This window comes from Trypanosoma rangeli (assembly GCF_003719475.1).
Source record: "Trypanosoma rangeli strain AM80 chromosome Unknown Tra_15.4_contig_00138, whole genome shotgun sequence".
Classification (NCBI taxonomy): domain Eukaryota; phylum Euglenozoa; class Kinetoplastea; order Trypanosomatida; family Trypanosomatidae; genus Trypanosoma; species Trypanosoma rangeli.
This window is the reverse complement of record NW_021705881.1, coordinates 1-15,828: the sequence shown is the minus strand read 5'-3', so window position 1 is coordinate 15,828 and position 15,828 is coordinate 1. Positions and strand designations below refer to the sequence as shown.

The following is a 15,828-nucleotide window of genomic DNA, read 5'->3' as shown; positions in this document are numbered from 1 at the left end:
TTGTTTGTTTGTTTCTGTGTTTAGTTTTTTTCTTTTTCTTTTTCTTCTCTCCGTTGAGTCTTTGCTGAGATTTGTTTTGACCTCAATTTATTCCTCTAGCGTATGTGTGTGTGTGTGTGTGTGTGCGTGCGTGGGTGGGTTTCCGTTTTTATTATATTTGTTTCTGTTTGTCATTGCTTTGCCCTCAACTTAGTGGCCCCTCTCAGTCTGTAACGGAAGAAGTGGGGCACACCCCGCCGTCATGGTGCCGCAATTGTTGTTGCCCCCACTGTTTTTCTAGCGGAACTTTTCTCTTTTTTTTGTGTGCGGAGCAGAGGGGAGGGAGAAAACGCCTACAATTGAAAAAAATATGTGCCTGGTTTTAACTTTTGTTTCAGTGAATGACATCCCAACAAGGCGATAGAGACAACGACGGGGCGGCAGGGTCGGGTCCACCGTTTAACCCGCCTCTCTACTTGCAACGGGCGCAAAAAAATTTTCAAATACTACAAGGGAACAAATGTTGATCCTTTATTGACGCCGGTTGTTCCCGCGGAGATCTCCTTCGGATTGTTTTGCCTTGTCGTCTCTGCGAGAACTCATTCATTCGTGTGATGGCAATTGACTTGAACGAGGAATTCATTCGCGAGGCCAGCGTTGTGGCGCCTCCCTCTGTCTTATTGTCTCCAGTTGCGTATCTGCATCCTATGCGTATTGAGTTTGTTCGGGGTGACCTCACGAGGCCACCATGCCTCTCGTGTTGCAAAGACCGATTTGATGGGGAGGAGGAAAGCTTAAACGTGTCACCCGTCACTTCCTCGCTTTTACACTTGCCACACTTTGATGCGGTTATTTCGGTGGAAGTGTTGGATAACATAGCGCCGCAAGGTGTTCCTACTTACACCGAAGTTCTTTTTGCCCATCTGGCGGCAAGGTCTGATGCACGTGTTGTAGCCATCACGACTCCTAATCGGGATCGTAATGTGCATGCTCTCTTTGAGACTTCCGATGGTGACGCCTGTGTCAACGGTTCTCCCTCCTTTGAGGGGATTGCCACTCATCTTCCTTACCCTGTTCGCCACGTGGATCATAAGTTTGAGATGACGGCCGCACAATTTAAATGCTACTGCGATTACGTGCTGGAGGCCTATTGTCCTTTGTGGTGCTCTTACACACTGTTTGGAGTTGGGGATAATTTCACGCAAGGGGCAATTTTTTACTCTGCTTCGTCTTTGGATGTTTCTGTTTTCGTGGAGGATTCAAATGCGGCAAACACAACATTTGCGGCACTGAGAAAAAAACAAACGATTGAAAAATGACGAGATGGTATGGTGAGATCATCGGCTGAAAGCGTTCGAGCTAATGATACTCTCACGGATGGTGAAATACCTTGGGTTTACGACAGTGTGAGTCGCACACGTCTGTTTCCATGGGATGCGTTGTTTGGTGAGCTCTCACCAAAGTTAAATGCATCGCTTTTATCCTGCTCTAGGCCACCTTGCAACTACACTATTATTACCACAGTGCATGTACCGTATCTTCCTTTGTGGAAGCGCATTCGAAATGCCGTGCATGACGCATTTTCCCGTTCTTTTTACGAGAATAATTTGAAACGCAGACCGCTGAATAAGCTGAGGTTTGGAGACGTGGTTGAAGCACACGAGTATCTGTTGTTTGTACCCCTCCATGCAAGTTTGTGTTCACTTGTAACCTGTTTGCGGAAGCGGGAAGGATACTGGAAGGAGAGGGTGAAGTCTAATGGGGAATTGAAGAACACTGGAAGGGACAAATTGCTACGATTGGGCGTTGATGCATCTGTATCGGGTCTCGCAAAGGATATGTACTTTATTCTTCACTGGCTTTTGGATATCTGCTGGGGAAGGGATGTGGTGAGGCAGTGTCATTACAATGACAGCTTTGGATCATCCAAAGAAGCACTGAATCCAGGTGAGGCAAGGTTGATACTTTTTTTGGCCGCTGTTGGCATAATTCCAGGAGCTGCGAAGCACCTCTCGCACGTGTTGCGCCGCCGGAGTTGCTTCGTAGTAAGAACTAAAAGGCGGAGGGTGGGTTGTGGCAAAGTTGGCCGGATGCAGCTTACATCAGGTGGTTTGGTTGTCTCTGACGAAAATAGAGGGCTAATACAGCGGTTAACGAATGCTTTTTTGAACTTTGAGGTCCCTTGTTGCTGCTTTGGCGGGCTGACTAAACCGTAAGTGAACCCAAATTGACTCGCCCCTCCTCCCCCCCCTTTTTTTAAAAAAATATCTTTACTGTTACTCATACTACATTTGGGCATTTGCGTGTTTGTTGCAGCTGCTCCGTTGGTAGAGCGAAGGGGAAAAAAGGCTGCTTGTCTGCAGCGCAATTAGGGCTCTCTCAGTGAATGCTTTGCGCTCCATTTTCTTTTCATTTCACTGCATTATTGTTATTATTATTTGTTGCATAGCCTTGCTTTGTGCCTTTCAATTGTAGAAATGGGCGAGGACGCTCCCACCGAAAAGTCGAAACGGGACGAGACAAAAGAAGAACGACGCGCCCGCAAAGAGAGAGAGCGTGCTGAACGAAAGCTGCAGGAGCAGAATGAGGCAGAGAGGTCGGCGCAAGCCGCTGAGGGCAATGTGAAGGAGCGGAGACATAGGCGCGAGGAAACGGAGGAGGAGAGGCGGATACGCAAAGAGCGCGAACGTGCGGAGCGCAAGGAGCGGGAACGAGAGAGGGAGAAGCTTGCAGGTGCTGCTGAGGAGGATAATGGAGAGCGGAGACATAGGCGCGAGGAAACGGAGGAGGAGAGGCGGATACGCAAAGAGCGCGAACGTGCAGAGCGCAAGGAGCGGGAACGAGAGAGGGAGCAGCTTGCACGTGCTGCTGAGGAGGATAATGGAGAGCGGAGACATAGGCGTGAGGAAACGGAGGAGGAGAGGCGGATACGCAAAGAGCGCGAACGTGCGGAGCGCAAGGAGCGGGAAAAGATTAAACAAGAATATCAGCAAGAACATGATTCTAATGGTGGCGTTTCGCGGAAAGTATTAGTCAATGATGAAACTGTGGTGGATGATGAACTGCAAACGTGGCAGCAGGAAAACCAGGAGACCAAAAGAGGGGGTGTGGTGATTGGAGGGACAAAGGAAGAGCTGACTACTGTGATGGAAGCGGAAAATCGTGCGATTCGTCAGGCTGCGGATGAGGCGAGAAAAGCTGCTCGGCGTGATGAACGTCGACATGCTGAGGAGGAACAGGAGGAGGAGGAGGCGATGGAGCGACGAGAAAAGCGCCGCAAAGAGAGAGAAGAAAAAAAATTACTCCAGTCTCAGATGACGAAGACATCGGGTGCAGTGGCGGGTAAGAGCGCGCTTGGTGTGTCGGATCTGCAACGTCAAGGGTATCGAACACAATTTGAAAAGGACCTGCAACGTGCGACAGCCTTACGGCGGCTAGTGGGTATGGATGATGTTTCTGTATCCCTCATTGATGTTTCTCCGCAGTCGCAATACGACATGTATATTCGTAACTTTGTGGACACGAGTCGCAAACAGGCTGGGGTACAGGCTCCAGCAGAAGAGGATTGTATTGATTTTGAAGTACAAGCGGAAAGGGTAGGTGTGCGGCATCGCGGTGTTGAAGTACCCTGTGACTTGGGACTTTGCCCTGAGCAGTTTGCAGACCGACCGATGCACTTTGTTAATAAGGATGTTGGCCAGGGCGAGGTTGGGAACACCATGGAAAACAATGATGCTGTGGTTGAGGCTCCCCTGGGTAACGTTTCCGGCGCGCACATGGTTGATAGCACTTTGCTGGCAGCTTTTCTTGGGCGCGTTTTTCCCGTTATGCAGGCCGTTTTAGATGAGAATGATGAGGAGAAACTTGTTCCAGGAGATTTCAAATCAAAGAGTGAGACCCAGTTTTCTACCTCTTACACGACGTTTTCTTTTGCTGCCACCTGTAATCGACCTGTTCTGAAGGTTTTTTTTAACCTCTGTGCTCCGGCGTATGTGGCGGTGCTTCATGGGTTGAGGGAGGAAGAAGGTCCGTCGAGAGAATTGGACCGTTACATGTCAGTTATCGTGATTTGGAACATCTACGACTCCTCCTCACCAGAGAAGGTGCTTGTTAGCCCATTGCTTTTGACATGTATGTGCATGAGTCCACGGTGGCCCTACTTGGTTTACGCTGGAGCTGAGGATGGTTCGCTTTACGTCTGGGATACTCGCGAGCCAGAGCGGAACCACATCACAGCTGGCTGCATTCAACGAAACGCGTTTCGACTTCCCTCATTTGCTACATCATGGCAAACTGGAAATCATAATGCCCCAATTGTCGCCGTTGCTGTAGCGGGCTATAACACCGTCGTGGGTGTTCGTAAGGATGAAAGTGAGCAGCTCGTTTCGCTTGATGCCACCGGAGGGACGTATTTTTGGGTTGTTAATGAAAAGGACCAATCCAAGGGCGCAATCAGTGACACAGAGAACGGGCTGCATATGTTCTCGACAGTACGTTTATTTTTGGCAACCTCAAAGTCTAAGGATCACGTTAACGCTCTGTCCTTGAATCAGGAATCTTTTGCTTTGGACTTTGTTCCAACTGACTCCTCACATTACGTTGTGGCATGTGCAGCGGGTGTGCGACACATAAGTCGTTTCGGAGGTATAGCGGCACCCTCTCTTTACGGTCCGTGTTCTCGTTTTTTTGCGCGCCCAGTTGCCGTACCTTCGTGCGTGCGGTATGGCACTGTCGATAGCCGAATTTTCGTAGTAGGATACGATGATGGTAGTGTGCGTCTCTATCTGCACACAGACGCTGAACCTCAACTTTCCATGCCCCTGTGCAATCAACGCATCGTAGATATGAGGTTCAATGGAGGTGATAAATGGCTGCTGTGGGCGTTGGACGCTAGTGGGACGTTGTTCCTTTTGGATTTGGCGAAGAAAGACAAGGAGTTTCCGGTTTTATCGCAGTCGCTGTTAGCTCCCGATACCGGATGCTGCACCTGTTTCGATATTCCACCTGAGGGAAAAGGTGATAGCCGCGTGATAGTGCTGGGATTTGAAAAGGGAATGATTCAGTTACATACTCTCACTGACCTCACGCACACTCCGAGCACTGACAGGGAAGAGCACTGGTTGTAGTTACAAGGCAGCAATCTACCAACCACACCCTCTTTCAGTGTATGAGTGAGAAACAACAACTACAACAAAACGGAAGAAGTGTATATATATATTTTTAAAAAAGCGCTGGATTGTTGCATACAGTATTTTCTTGCTTACCACATTTCATGGGAAACTCATATGCTTTTAATGTAGTGTCATATGCGTTATGCACATGCGCATGAAGAGGTAGAGGTAGGAGCCGTGGCGGGGATATATATATATATATATATATGACAAGGAAAAATGAAAGGGGGGGAGGGGGAGAAAGAGGAAAAAAAACAAAGAAAATGCATGTAAACTTGTGTACTGAGCAACTGAAGTTGGAGACGGGGAGGAGAGGAATGTCAAGGTGTTTGGAGAATTGACCCGTTCACCCCCAGTAGGTATAGAGTTGCTCCCTACCACTGTTTCTTTTTTCGTTCCCGCTATTTTTTTTTTTTTTAATCTGCTTTGGTGGCTCACAGGCCGGAATCGAGAACCGCGACCTCTTTTTCCTGTGTGAGAGGGAGGAGACTTTGGTTTGCTGTGATAAATCGATCGTTGATTTTGTGTAAGCGTTTGACTAGTTGTGGGAATGCGGCTTGCGCTTCGCTCGGAGTGTTGTGTCGTAGAAGTGTACACATCAGTGGAGGAGCGGAGGCCACGCAAATGTTTTTCTACCGACCCAGGTGGCAGTACGCATTCCCATTTCGTTTTAAACGACTCTCCGACTTTATTATGACTAGTGGAAATTCGGCGGTCTCCGTTGCGTACACGTATCGGCATGTCACAAACAAGATTATTGTTTCGCTAATACCACTTAAACACTTTGCACACCCGCATTTTTTTCATCAGGTGGATAAGCTTTGCAGCCAACATGAGTCCGTATTAATGGAGGGGCGTACGCCTTTGACTGGTGCACCATTTTCTACAATTGTTCCTCCCCGCTAGTGCGTTCCTGCGGAGCACGAAGATGACGAAGGTTGGGAGCCGCGGGAAATTGAACGGTTTTGACAGCCTTTTTCATGGGGTGTTAAGGATTCCCCTATGATGACGATTATTCATGCTGCAAACAAATACGACCACGAAAAGTTACCCTGGTGGTGCTCGCTTCGCTTTAACGTTCCTCTCCTTGGAAGTTTTGCGCGAGAAAAACATTGCCTGGACATGATTCACCCTCTTGCATCCAATGGCTACAAGTCGTTTTCGATTCCATGAGGGGCGGTGCATATGCTCATCTTCAATGAAATACTTATAGATAATGGGTTTAAGCAGATTGGCATGTGCTCACTTTTGGTGTGTAATCGTATTGACAAGGGAATTATTGCTGGTGAGCATGAACGCTTTTGCCGAATTGAGAAACGGCATTACCGATTGATTCAGCTGGCGTGGGGGCTGGCGACCGTTGGGGGCCTGCTGCTCCTGCGTGGGATGGCCGTGGTAGAGTACCGGAAAGATTAGTGTGGTGATATACATTTTGTTTTTGTTTTGTTTGTTTGTTTAGGGGGGTTTTGAGACTCTCCTTCACCCTTACTTATTGATGTTCACATTTTACCTGGGAGTGTTTCCCACATCAACCGCCAGAGGCCTCGTTTTGTAAGTTCTAAGTGGCCGTTTAGACTGAAGGGGGATCCAACACGACCACCTCACCAGCCAAAGAAAAAGAGAAAGAAAGATAAAAAAAAAAAGGAAAGGAAATACTTTCTTCTTGTTCCGTTTTTCTCCCCTATTCTAAAGAGGAGGGTACGGAAGGCTCACACGGTTAATTTGCATCTTTATATGTATCATTGTTTCTTCCTCATGCATGCTTGCTCTCGGTACACCACTTTAGGTTTTTTTTTTCTTGCTTTCAGGACAAACGCATGGTAGCATCGGCGTCTCGTTTCAGTTCAGCCGAGCTTCCGTACTTGCGTTCGTTTACAAAGCCACAGAACAATCTGCACGTAAACAGGGGTGAGAAACCTTACGTTGGGAGGAACTCCTTGTCTCAGTTGGATGATGCGGCGGGTAGTTTTGTGCTTGGAGACGAAGGACTCACTCAGTCGCAGAGTAGTGACAACGATGAGTCTGATGAGGCACCTGAAACCCCGGCAAATGACTACGAGGATAACTTGACTCCAGACCTATATGGAGAGCGAGGCCCCTTTGAGGAGGTGTATGAATTATTGAGGAAGACCACGGTGGAAATGCACCCCTTCCTTGACATGAATGAGCAGCGTTTACTGGTCGAAAATGAACGGATGCAAAAACACTATGAGTTATTTATTTCCATGGGACAAAAACATACACGGCCTCTCAACGAGTTGAGCATCTTCAGTCGGTGTCTTCTCAACGAGGCTCATCGAGTTCACATTTCCCTTGTACGTCGTTACAATAAAACCTGCCAGGAAAAGTCACTTCCACTAAAGAATGAACAGGAGATCAATCATCAATGGCAATGTATTAAATTAGCGGTGGAGCAGGATCTCTACATGGAAGGCTTTGCAGCGGTTCAACGTCGGCTGTCGTGTATGTGCATATTTAATCCCAGCACAGATGAACGTCCATATGGTGACAATGAACATGTTCGGCATCAGCGACTGCTTCGTCAGGAGTGCGTCCTCAGCCGTCTCATGGCGCAAGCAAGGGAGGGAGGAAGCATGCTTTTTCTTGACTTGCACAAGCAGTAAAAACCGACCCCCCCCCTACCCAAAAAAAAAAAACGGAAGAGAGGTAAGAAGGCGCAAAAACATCAACAACAAGGTGAAGCGCGTATCCCTGCAAATGAGGCGCGGATGTAGAGGTTCGTTACTTATCAATACATGTATGCGCGTGCATTTTATTCCTTCTCCCTTTCTTTTTCACATTTTTTTTTGTTTCTTTTTTGTTTTTTGTTTTTTTGTTTGTCGTTTCACTCTTATCTCTTTCCGCCTGCCACGTGCATCACTGCCGTATGTAGGTACATGCGCGTGCGTGCGAATATGTTTACATACTTTCTATCTGAAATGCCGACGCTGTGACCCCCCCCCCCTCCTCTCTCTCTTTACAGCAGCAGCGCATAGGTGGATGCGCCTGCGCCTATTAGTCATACAGATGCGAAACAATCATAGAAAAACGACGATGCGCGGAACTCAGAAGCGAGATAAGGTGGAACTGCATCCAAACGACGGTATACCCACAAATCTATCTGCGACCAAGATGGATGCGGGCGGAAAGGAAGAGTGAAAAAAGTGTAAATAAAAAGAGGTAAGAGGGAATAAAGAAAAAAAGGCAACATCAAAAAATAATATTAGGGAGTGTACCTACGGCTTCTTGGAGTTCAGCGCGCAGAAACTAGAAATAACGACAGCGCTGAGTGAGGTGATAAAAACCGGTAAGCTATAGAAAAAAAAAAAAAACAATGCTAAAGAGCAACTATAACCAGCTAGGGGAAACAAAATAGAACTCGAAAAAAAAAGCCAAAGGAACCCATGAACAGAAAGTGGAGAAAAAAAAGGAAATTGTTTCAAGCTAAATCACGAGGGAACGCGAGGAAACCACAGCTGTTTTCTTTGATCCTCCTTTTTTCCGAGACCTTTTTTTTGCTGTTATTTTTCTTGTGTTAAAAAAAAATATATATATAATAAAATGTCAGAGTTGTTCTTCGTGCTCCCACCCCTTTACCTTCCTTTCCTTTTTTTTTTTGCACCTCTCTCTTTCTCTCTGTGTGTTCTCCATGGCACAAGATATCTCCATTGTGTGCACATGCATATACCTTTTATGGAGCCATATTGCCCCTGGTTTATTGCATACCCGACCACGTTTATTCTATGGGTATATTTATCTTTTCAGTGCGTTGGAAGCCATAGGGGGACCCGGCTTTGTGTACACCAAGTTGGAATTCGGCACATAAATAGGGCACTGTGATGGACCACGTTGTTGTTGTTGTTCTTGCCTTGCGGTGTCTTTGAGGTACACTTTTGTGAATGCAAATGCCGATGCACTGGGGTTATCAGTGAGGCGAGGGAAAAAAAGAAAGGAGAAAAAAAAAGCTTCGACGATAATATGTGGAGGAAATTAAGATGATATGCTGTGGTTGTTTTTTTCGCTTCCTAGCCATGGGAAGAGGATGGTGTTTGCAACGGTTTTTTTTTTTTTTCTATCCTTCTTGCTGATTAGTTTTAATCGGATTCCTTTTGCTCTATGTGTGTTGTTGTTGTTGTTGTTGTTTTTACCGGTTTCTCCTTTACAATTAAACAGACTGACACGTGAATGTGTGCGTGTGTGAGTGTATGCTTGTCAGTCTTGTATGTGTGTGTGTGTGTGTGTGTGTGTTGTTCTTGTTGGTCTAAGTGTGACGGTCGTGTGCTGGAGATGGTTTGCTGTGTTTACGTATAACGTGACGCCTTCTTTTTCTTCTTTGTGTGCAGGATTAAGTCCCTTGTCTTGTTTTGGGTTTCTCTTGTGTTTCTCTTGCTTGAACTATAGCAATTAGTTTGGTTGTGGATTCATATACCTGTTTGTATTGAACTCCGGTGGTAATTGTTGGCGCTGAGAGGAACGTGGACGCTGCTGGGAAGGCGAGGATGCTGCGGTTTATGGCACTGCTTCAGGTTGGGTTGGGCGCACCCTCGCTTTTGACGTCGCGGCGTCTCTTTAAGTCGGACGGTACACCGTACAATAGTGGTATGACGGACGCCTTGCGTGGCAGTGAGTATATTCATCGAGGCGGCGTTGAGGCAATTGTGGAGGGTGTCACCGCAGGCCAGTACGCAGAACACAAAGCCCGCGCCATCATGTTTGTTAATAAGCGCCCAGTCGAGATTATTCCTCAGGAAGAAAACTTGTTGGAGGTGCTGGAGCGGGAAGGAATTAGTGTGCCTAAGTTTTGCTATTATCCCATTCTTTCTGTGGCAGGCAATTGCCGAATGTGTTTAGTGCAGGTCGATGGAACACAAAACCTTATTGTCTCTTGCACCACAGTGGCGCTTCCAGGCATGTCCATTATTACTGATAGTCGATTGGTGCGAGACGCCCGAGAGGGTAACGTGGAGCTTATTCTCATCAACCACCCGAATGACTGCCCCATCTGTGAGCAAGCCACAAACTGTGATCTGCAGAACATCAGCATGAACTATGGCACTGACATTCCTCAATACAGGGAGGATAAGCAGGCTGTTCAAGATTTCTATTTTGACCCTCAAACTCGAGTGGTGATTAATCGCTGTATTCATCGCACGCGATGTGTACAGTTTCGTAACGAACACGCGCAGGATTTTAACCTTGGAATGATCGGTCGTGGCGATCTCAGTGAAATCAGCACCTTTTTGGATGAATTGGAAGTGAAAACCGACAATAACATGCCAGTCTCGCAACTGTGTCCTGTGGGAAAACTGTATTTAGGCGACGCTGATGAAGATAATGCCGTTGCTAACGAGCTGGGTGTGAGTGAACGAGCGCACTCCATTGCGACAGCCTAGCGGGGGGAGTAGTGTGGTGGGTGTAGTATTATGAGGGAAGGACTAGATGGGAGAGCAACTTTGAGTTTCTCTCTTTTTTTTCTTTTTTCGGGGGGTTGTGTAGAGAATGGAGGGAGTTCCTCTGTGTTTGTTTGTTTTTCCTTCTGATCTGAAACGAGAGAGAAAAATGAAGGGAAACTGCAAAAATTTATTCCGTGTGTTTCATGAATCCCAAGTTAAAACACGACATCTTTCTGCTATTTTGGGGCGGAGTAGGATGGGGGCATGCCACACACAGACACGCCCTTTCTGTGTAATCTACATCTGCAGAAGCATATGCATATATATATTTATATAGTGTATGGTGGGAAGGAGGGAGTATGCGCGGGGTGGAGGTCTTATTTATTTTAATCTGGCGAGCATTCGTTGTAGTGCGGGAAGAGGGAGGAAAGTAATGAGTGGATAGGCCCATCTTGTATGCGCGTAGGAGTGTGCCTCTGTATGCGTGCTCCCCATGTAAACTCGGCCACGTGGTTCCTCGATGGAGTTGAAATATGGTTCTTCCTCAGTTACACTCGTGGGTGCCAGCTGGTGCTCCTTCACACGAAATGGTTGTGGCCGGTATTTCAACGCAGGGGATGTGTGTATTATTATTTTTTTTGTGAGTCCCCTTTCACACACACACACATGGGCGCGCTCAAAAAAGAAGTATTAAAAACTGCGTTTTGTTTTTGTCTTTTCGCAGAGTTTTTTTTATTTTTCTCTTGTTTGTTGCTCCATTTCATGTGTGTGTGTGTATATATTTTTGTCTAGTGGAGCGTCCGATGGTGCCTACTACCATATAATAATAGCATTGGCGCCATTTTACAAACTTTTTTTTTTCTTACTGCTTGTTTGTGTTGTTAAAACCCATGTCACCTATGAAATAGATGGACACCGCAATTTCTCCTTACGATGTACTTGGCGTTCCGTTTTCGGCCTCAGTCGCGGACATTCGTGCGGCATTCAAGCGTCTAGCACTCTGTACCCATCCCGACAAACGGATATACAGCGAGCCAAATGGAGAGGTGTTAGCGGTGACACAAACAAATCAACCATTCCACGTTGTAAAGGAGGCGTCGGAGCTGTTGCTTGATCCACTGCGTCGTGCTCAATATGACCATGGACGCGAGCAGGCGTATGTGCGGTCCGTCGGTGCGGTAAGTGACCGGTATGACTTGAGCGAATTTGTCCTTGTGGAAGAGAAATGTGTCTGCGATAGCACTGGACAGGATAATGGCGTGATAAGGATGCGGGTTTACACGTTGGAATGCCGATGCGGCGGTGTGTTTGAGGTGTTTATCACCGAACGTGAAGTTGAGGCGCGAGGAGTGCACAAATTTTGTGAATGTGACTGTTGTTCCTTGGTAATTGCAGTAACAGGCGGTTGTGTGGCATTTACATGACCACAAGCGATGTCAGATTTTCTCTCGCATGGTCGCTTTGCTCGTTTTTAAATTTATCGGCCTCGCGCATTTACGTTGCGGAGTAGTGCCTGCTGTTGCTCCTGTAAACACGACTATGTGCTGCTGCAGGGGTAATAATAATGCTTACGAAATGGAGAACTAAGGGCTCCATTTTATTAAGTCTCATGAGACAGGACTTTGTTTCCTGTTTTTTGTTTTTGTTTTTGTTTTGTATTCCCCCCTCACCTTTACATTAGGATGGCGTCGTTGCGGCACTCCTCTTCGTATCATTTGATAAAAAAGGATGCTGCGCCGCGCTGGGGGTTTGTGGGGTGGAAGAGTTCCCAAAAGGAACACGCTGGGCCGTGGAGTTTCTGTTGAACGGCATGGAACAGCATTGTTTTCATCACTGCGCCTGTTGAGATGTGTGAGTGGGGCCTTTAGGTCTTCCTCTCGAACCCTATTGTGTCGGTGGGCACACACAATAATGGGGCCTGAGGAGGCAACTGACACCGTGGAAGAGGATGAGGTGACATTAGAGGATTACGAGGAGCTTCTGTTGCATTCCACTGCCTCAGAATCACCTCCCAACGAGTGTCGCGGTGACGTTGTGAAGGAGTCTGATGTACCGCACAGTCTAAACCAACCCCCTGTTGCTTCAACAATGAAGCTTGTGAACGACATCCTGGAACTCCTCCCTGCTGACGGCGCAGGAATTCGACTTACCACAATCACACCTCTTCTAGACGTGGAGGCTATAAGTGAGCTTTATGGATCTGTTCTTGCTTTCGTGCAATTGTTTCCTCATCGCTTTCAATCTTACCAGGCTGAGGAGGCTGACAGGAGTCTCCGCTGGTATGTGAGTCGTGCGCATGCTCCAAGAAGCTCGCCGCTCTCTATGGCGGTGGATGGGGTAACACGCGAGGGGAAAGTTAGGGGTGGAGATGGTAACAACATGGCCTGGCCGCCATTGAGAGTGCGGCTTCACAGCACGGATACAAAAGTTGCCGATACAAAATTGAAGTTTATTCTTCAACAGCTGCAAGACGTGTTACCTACAGACAAACCAATTTCGACAAAGGGGCTACTACAAACCTTTCCAGTGGAGCTGCAGGAATCTATTCGAGATTTGGGAGGGGGGCTATTGCGCCTTTTGAAGAATGTGCTGGCAGCGGCGTACATAGACCTTAGCGAGGATACGTCTTTCGTGTCCGTGAAAGGAATTCTATCCTCCCAAGGTATAACAACATATCATGAACTCTCAAAACAAGCAGCTTGTCTGAACACCGTGCCAGTAATGCCCCTTGCGGATTACGCAGATGACGCATGGGACGTTGAACTTGACCTGGACGAAGATAATACTGTCACTCCTGATGATGACGATGGTATCGATGGTCTCAAGCCAGACGATGAGTTTCTTCGAGTTGATGGCTCCGCCACTGCGGTTGTTCCCAGTACCACGCAGCAGCAGCAGAAGAGGTCGGTGTCTATACCTCCTGCCCCTCCAAAGCCACCTGAACGATTGGAAAAAAACCGAACACCTCCACCATTGCCCTCAACACGAAAAGAAGTTTCTGCTTCAAGGCGGATGTCATCCGAAGAACTTCTTAAGGCTCACACAGCAATGGCTTTGTTGCGTGGACGACGGTCGCCCAGTGAGATGTTGGACCTATTTGTTGAGTGCGTTCCCACCACCTACGTTCCTGTACAACAGATAAAAGTAACAGATGCTTTGGCGAGGGTGCTTGGACCGATGAATAAAATTCACAAGGTAATTAAAGTATACTCTTACTACTTTGATCGAAATAAAGAGTCCGACACTGTGCGATTAAAGCCAACACTTCAGCATAAACGTCTTGGAGCAGCCAACATTCTGTATGAGGCCGGATCTAATAAGACATCTTCTACTAGCCTTAAACACCGTAAATTACAGGAGACCAGCGTCACTCGGGCATTTTCTATCCTGCATACACCTATTCGCACAGACATGGTCTCTTGTTCCCCTCAAAAGAAGGGTGGAGCTTTTGTTGTTTCTGCATCGGATACTGCAGCTACAGTCAACAGTTCCTTTTCGGAGTGGTGTGCACTCCTTGAGGCGCTTCCACACGAACGCTACGTAGGCGTCTCGGAGTGGGCAAGTATTGCCGGCGTTGCGACTTCAGCTGTCAATTTATTCACCGAAAAAAAATATGATGCACACTATTTCTTGACACGCAACACACCTGTGAAAGGAGATGATACACTTTTATGGCGTCTTCGACCGTATTGGTTGGCACCTGGATGCACAGGAGAGCTGGGATCTGAGGACTCTTTTGAGGCTGCTGCAATTGAGAAACATCTTAAACCTATTTGGGTTCCCATTAGTCGAGTACTTCAAAAATTGTCTGCCTCAGAAAACCACAACGTTCTGGCGGCTTCCTCTGAATGCGGCGGGGTTGGACAGTGGCTTCGTAAATTTGGTCGAATGTGCTGGGTTGATAAGGAAGGGACTAAGGTGCGAAAATATTGCGCCACCGCCGACCTCGACGATATCCTACATGTTGTGGTGCAGTACTTGCACAGTACTTTATCCACCACCTTTGTCAACTTGGAGGAGAACAGTGTACGCACCAACATCTCTGGAAAGTTAACTGATGCACAGGACATGCACCAGGACACTGGTATTTGGCGACTCATCGATCACGGTTTGAAGGTGGCGCGGCAGCAAACACTTTCCTTGCAATCGCATGAAGAGGATTGCATTTATGAAAAAAAAGCTACACAAGAGAATCTTTATCTCCTCTTGAAGCGACATCCTCAACACGTGGATGTCAAGTCCGATGAGGGACATCTATGGGCAGCAAAACATTCTTTTTTTGGGCGAGGCACATGTAAATAGAAAAAAAAAACTATATACATTGCTCATGCCTCAAACGTTACTACAGAACACACACACACACACTCACACAGAAAGAGAGGGAAACAAAAGAAAAGAGAATTATTCACAAAATATGCATAAAATTCACATTTTTTACAACCGTTTAAAATTATCGCAAACACAACAAATAATAATGCGGCGCCACATTTACTAATAATAACAACAACATAATTAATAAAAAAAACATATTCATACAACATTATCTCTCGTTAACCCAACCTTTACTACTAGTGGTAAGTTGTTGTTGTTTTTTTTTTTTGTAGCGCGAATCAATTTAAGGAGCAAACATGAGTGCAAACATGAGTAATAAGAACGAGGAGACGGTGTTTAAGAACGGCGATGGTGGCTATCCCGACGAAGAGCTCCCACCACAGAAGCCGAAGAGGCGTCAGTCGGTTCTCTCCAAGGCCATTACCGAGCACAATGAAGACGACGTTGATGAAGTGCCAATTCTACCGCCATCAAATGGCCTGACGAGTGCTGAAGCCGAAGAGTTACTTGCCAAATTTGGCCGCAACGAGCTCCCTGAGAAGACGACACCTGGCTGGCTGATATTTGTGCGTAACTTGTGGGGTCCCATGCCCTTTGCGCTGTGGGTCGCCATCATTATTGAATTCGCGCTGGAGAACTGGCCCGATGGTGCCATTCTTCTTGTCATCCAGCTAGCCAACGCCACGATTGGGTGGTACGAGACAATCAAGGCGGGTGACGCCGTGGCTGCGCTGAAGAACTCGCTGAAGCCCGTGGCGACCGTCTTCCGTGACGGGAAGTGGCAACAGCTGGATGCCCGCCTACTGGTGCCTGGCGATCTTGTGAAGCTTGCATCCGGCTCCGCGGTCCCTGCTGACTGCAGCATCAACGAGGGTGTGATCGAGGTGGACGAGGCGGCCCTTACGGGTGAGTCGCTTCCTGTGACGATGGGAACGGATCACATGCCAAAGATG

At 47.3% G+C, this 15,828-nt stretch overlaps 8 protein-coding genes and 1 pseudogene across 8 annotated transcripts, besides 12 other annotated features; all 9 read left to right on the top strand.

Annotated features, from left to right (window-relative positions):
• Window positions 1-46: a microsatellite.
• A 54-nt stretch (window positions 47-100) lies between these two features.
• Window positions 101-140: a microsatellite.
• A 453-nt stretch (window positions 141-593) lies between these two features.
• Window positions 594-1,298, top strand: TraAM80_04642 (methyltransferase type 12; the record flags this gene model as incomplete). The annotated part of the gene is made up of 1 exon (XM_029381564.1): window positions 594-1,298. One exon carries the CDS (start codon window positions 594-596, stop codon window positions 1,296-1,298), a length of 705 nt encoding a protein of 234 aa, XP_029238621.1.
• A 9-nt stretch (window positions 1,299-1,307) lies between these two features.
• On the top strand, window positions 1,308-2,195 carry TraAM80_04641 (methyltransferase type 12; the record flags this gene model as incomplete). The annotated part of the gene is made up of 1 exon (XM_029381563.1): window positions 1,308-2,195. One exon carries the CDS (start codon window positions 1,308-1,310, stop codon window positions 2,193-2,195), a length of 888 nt encoding a protein of 295 aa, XP_029238620.1.
• Window positions 2,196-2,456: 261 nt separating this feature from the next.
• TraAM80_04640 (WDdomain 60) lies at window positions 2,457-5,105 on the top strand (the record flags this gene model as incomplete). The annotated part of the gene is made up of 1 exon (XM_029381562.1): window positions 2,457-5,105. The coding sequence occupies one exon, from the start codon at window positions 2,457-2,459 to the stop codon at window positions 5,103-5,105; it is 2,649 nt and encodes an 882-aa protein (XP_029238619.1).
• Window positions 5,106-5,336: 231 nt separating this feature from the next.
• Window positions 5,337-5,358: a microsatellite.
• Window positions 5,359-5,681: 323 nt separating this feature from the next.
• On the top strand, window positions 5,682-6,564 carry TraAM80_04639 (hypothetical protein; annotated as a pseudogene).
• Window positions 6,565-6,580: 16 nt separating this feature from the next.
• Window positions 6,581-6,607: a microsatellite.
• Window positions 6,608-6,760: 153 nt separating this feature from the next.
• Window positions 6,761-6,803: a microsatellite.
• Window positions 6,804-6,967: 164 nt separating this feature from the next.
• Window positions 6,968-7,774, top strand: TraAM80_04638 (uncharacterized protein; the record flags this gene model as incomplete). The annotated part of the gene is made up of 1 exon (XM_029381561.1): window positions 6,968-7,774. The coding sequence occupies one exon, from the start codon at window positions 6,968-6,970 to the stop codon at window positions 7,772-7,774; it is 807 nt and encodes a 268-aa protein (XP_029238618.1).
• A 163-nt stretch (window positions 7,775-7,937) lies between these two features.
• Window positions 7,938-7,996: a sequence feature (A-rich).
• Window positions 7,997-8,998: 1,002 nt separating this feature from the next.
• Window positions 8,999-9,017: a microsatellite.
• Window positions 9,018-9,267: 250 nt separating this feature from the next.
• Window positions 9,268-9,296: a microsatellite.
• Window positions 9,297-9,373: 77 nt separating this feature from the next.
• Window positions 9,374-9,398: a microsatellite.
• Window positions 9,399-9,649: 251 nt separating this feature from the next.
• Window positions 9,650-10,543, top strand: TraAM80_04637 (electron transfer protein; the record flags this gene model as incomplete). The annotated part of the gene is made up of 1 exon (XM_029381560.1): window positions 9,650-10,543. The coding sequence occupies one exon, from the start codon at window positions 9,650-9,652 to the stop codon at window positions 10,541-10,543; it is 894 nt and encodes a 297-aa protein (XP_029238617.1).
• A 300-nt stretch (window positions 10,544-10,843) lies between these two features.
• Window positions 10,844-10,878: a microsatellite.
• Window positions 10,879-11,451: 573 nt separating this feature from the next.
• Window positions 11,452-11,967, top strand: TraAM80_04636 (chaperone DnaJ protein; the record flags this gene model as incomplete). The annotated part of the gene is made up of 1 exon (XM_029381559.1): window positions 11,452-11,967. The coding sequence occupies one exon, from the start codon at window positions 11,452-11,454 to the stop codon at window positions 11,965-11,967; it is 516 nt and encodes a 171-aa protein (XP_029238616.1).
• A 197-nt stretch (window positions 11,968-12,164) lies between these two features.
• Window positions 12,165-12,198: a microsatellite.
• Window positions 12,199-12,454: 256 nt separating this feature from the next.
• On the top strand, window positions 12,455-14,845 carry TraAM80_04635 (uncharacterized protein; the record flags this gene model as incomplete). The annotated part of the gene is made up of 1 exon (XM_029381558.1): window positions 12,455-14,845. The coding sequence occupies one exon, from the start codon at window positions 12,455-12,457 to the stop codon at window positions 14,843-14,845; it is 2,391 nt and encodes a 796-aa protein (XP_029238615.1).
• Window positions 14,846-14,892: 47 nt separating this feature from the next.
• Window positions 14,893-14,915: a microsatellite.
• A 256-nt stretch (window positions 14,916-15,171) lies between these two features.
• Window positions 15,172-15,828, top strand: TraAM80_04634 (P-type H+-ATPase; the record flags this gene model as incomplete). Its single annotated transcript, XM_029381557.1, has 1 exon — window positions 15,172-15,828. A coding segment is annotated over one exon (657 nt), but the record flags the coding sequence as incomplete, so codon positions are not given.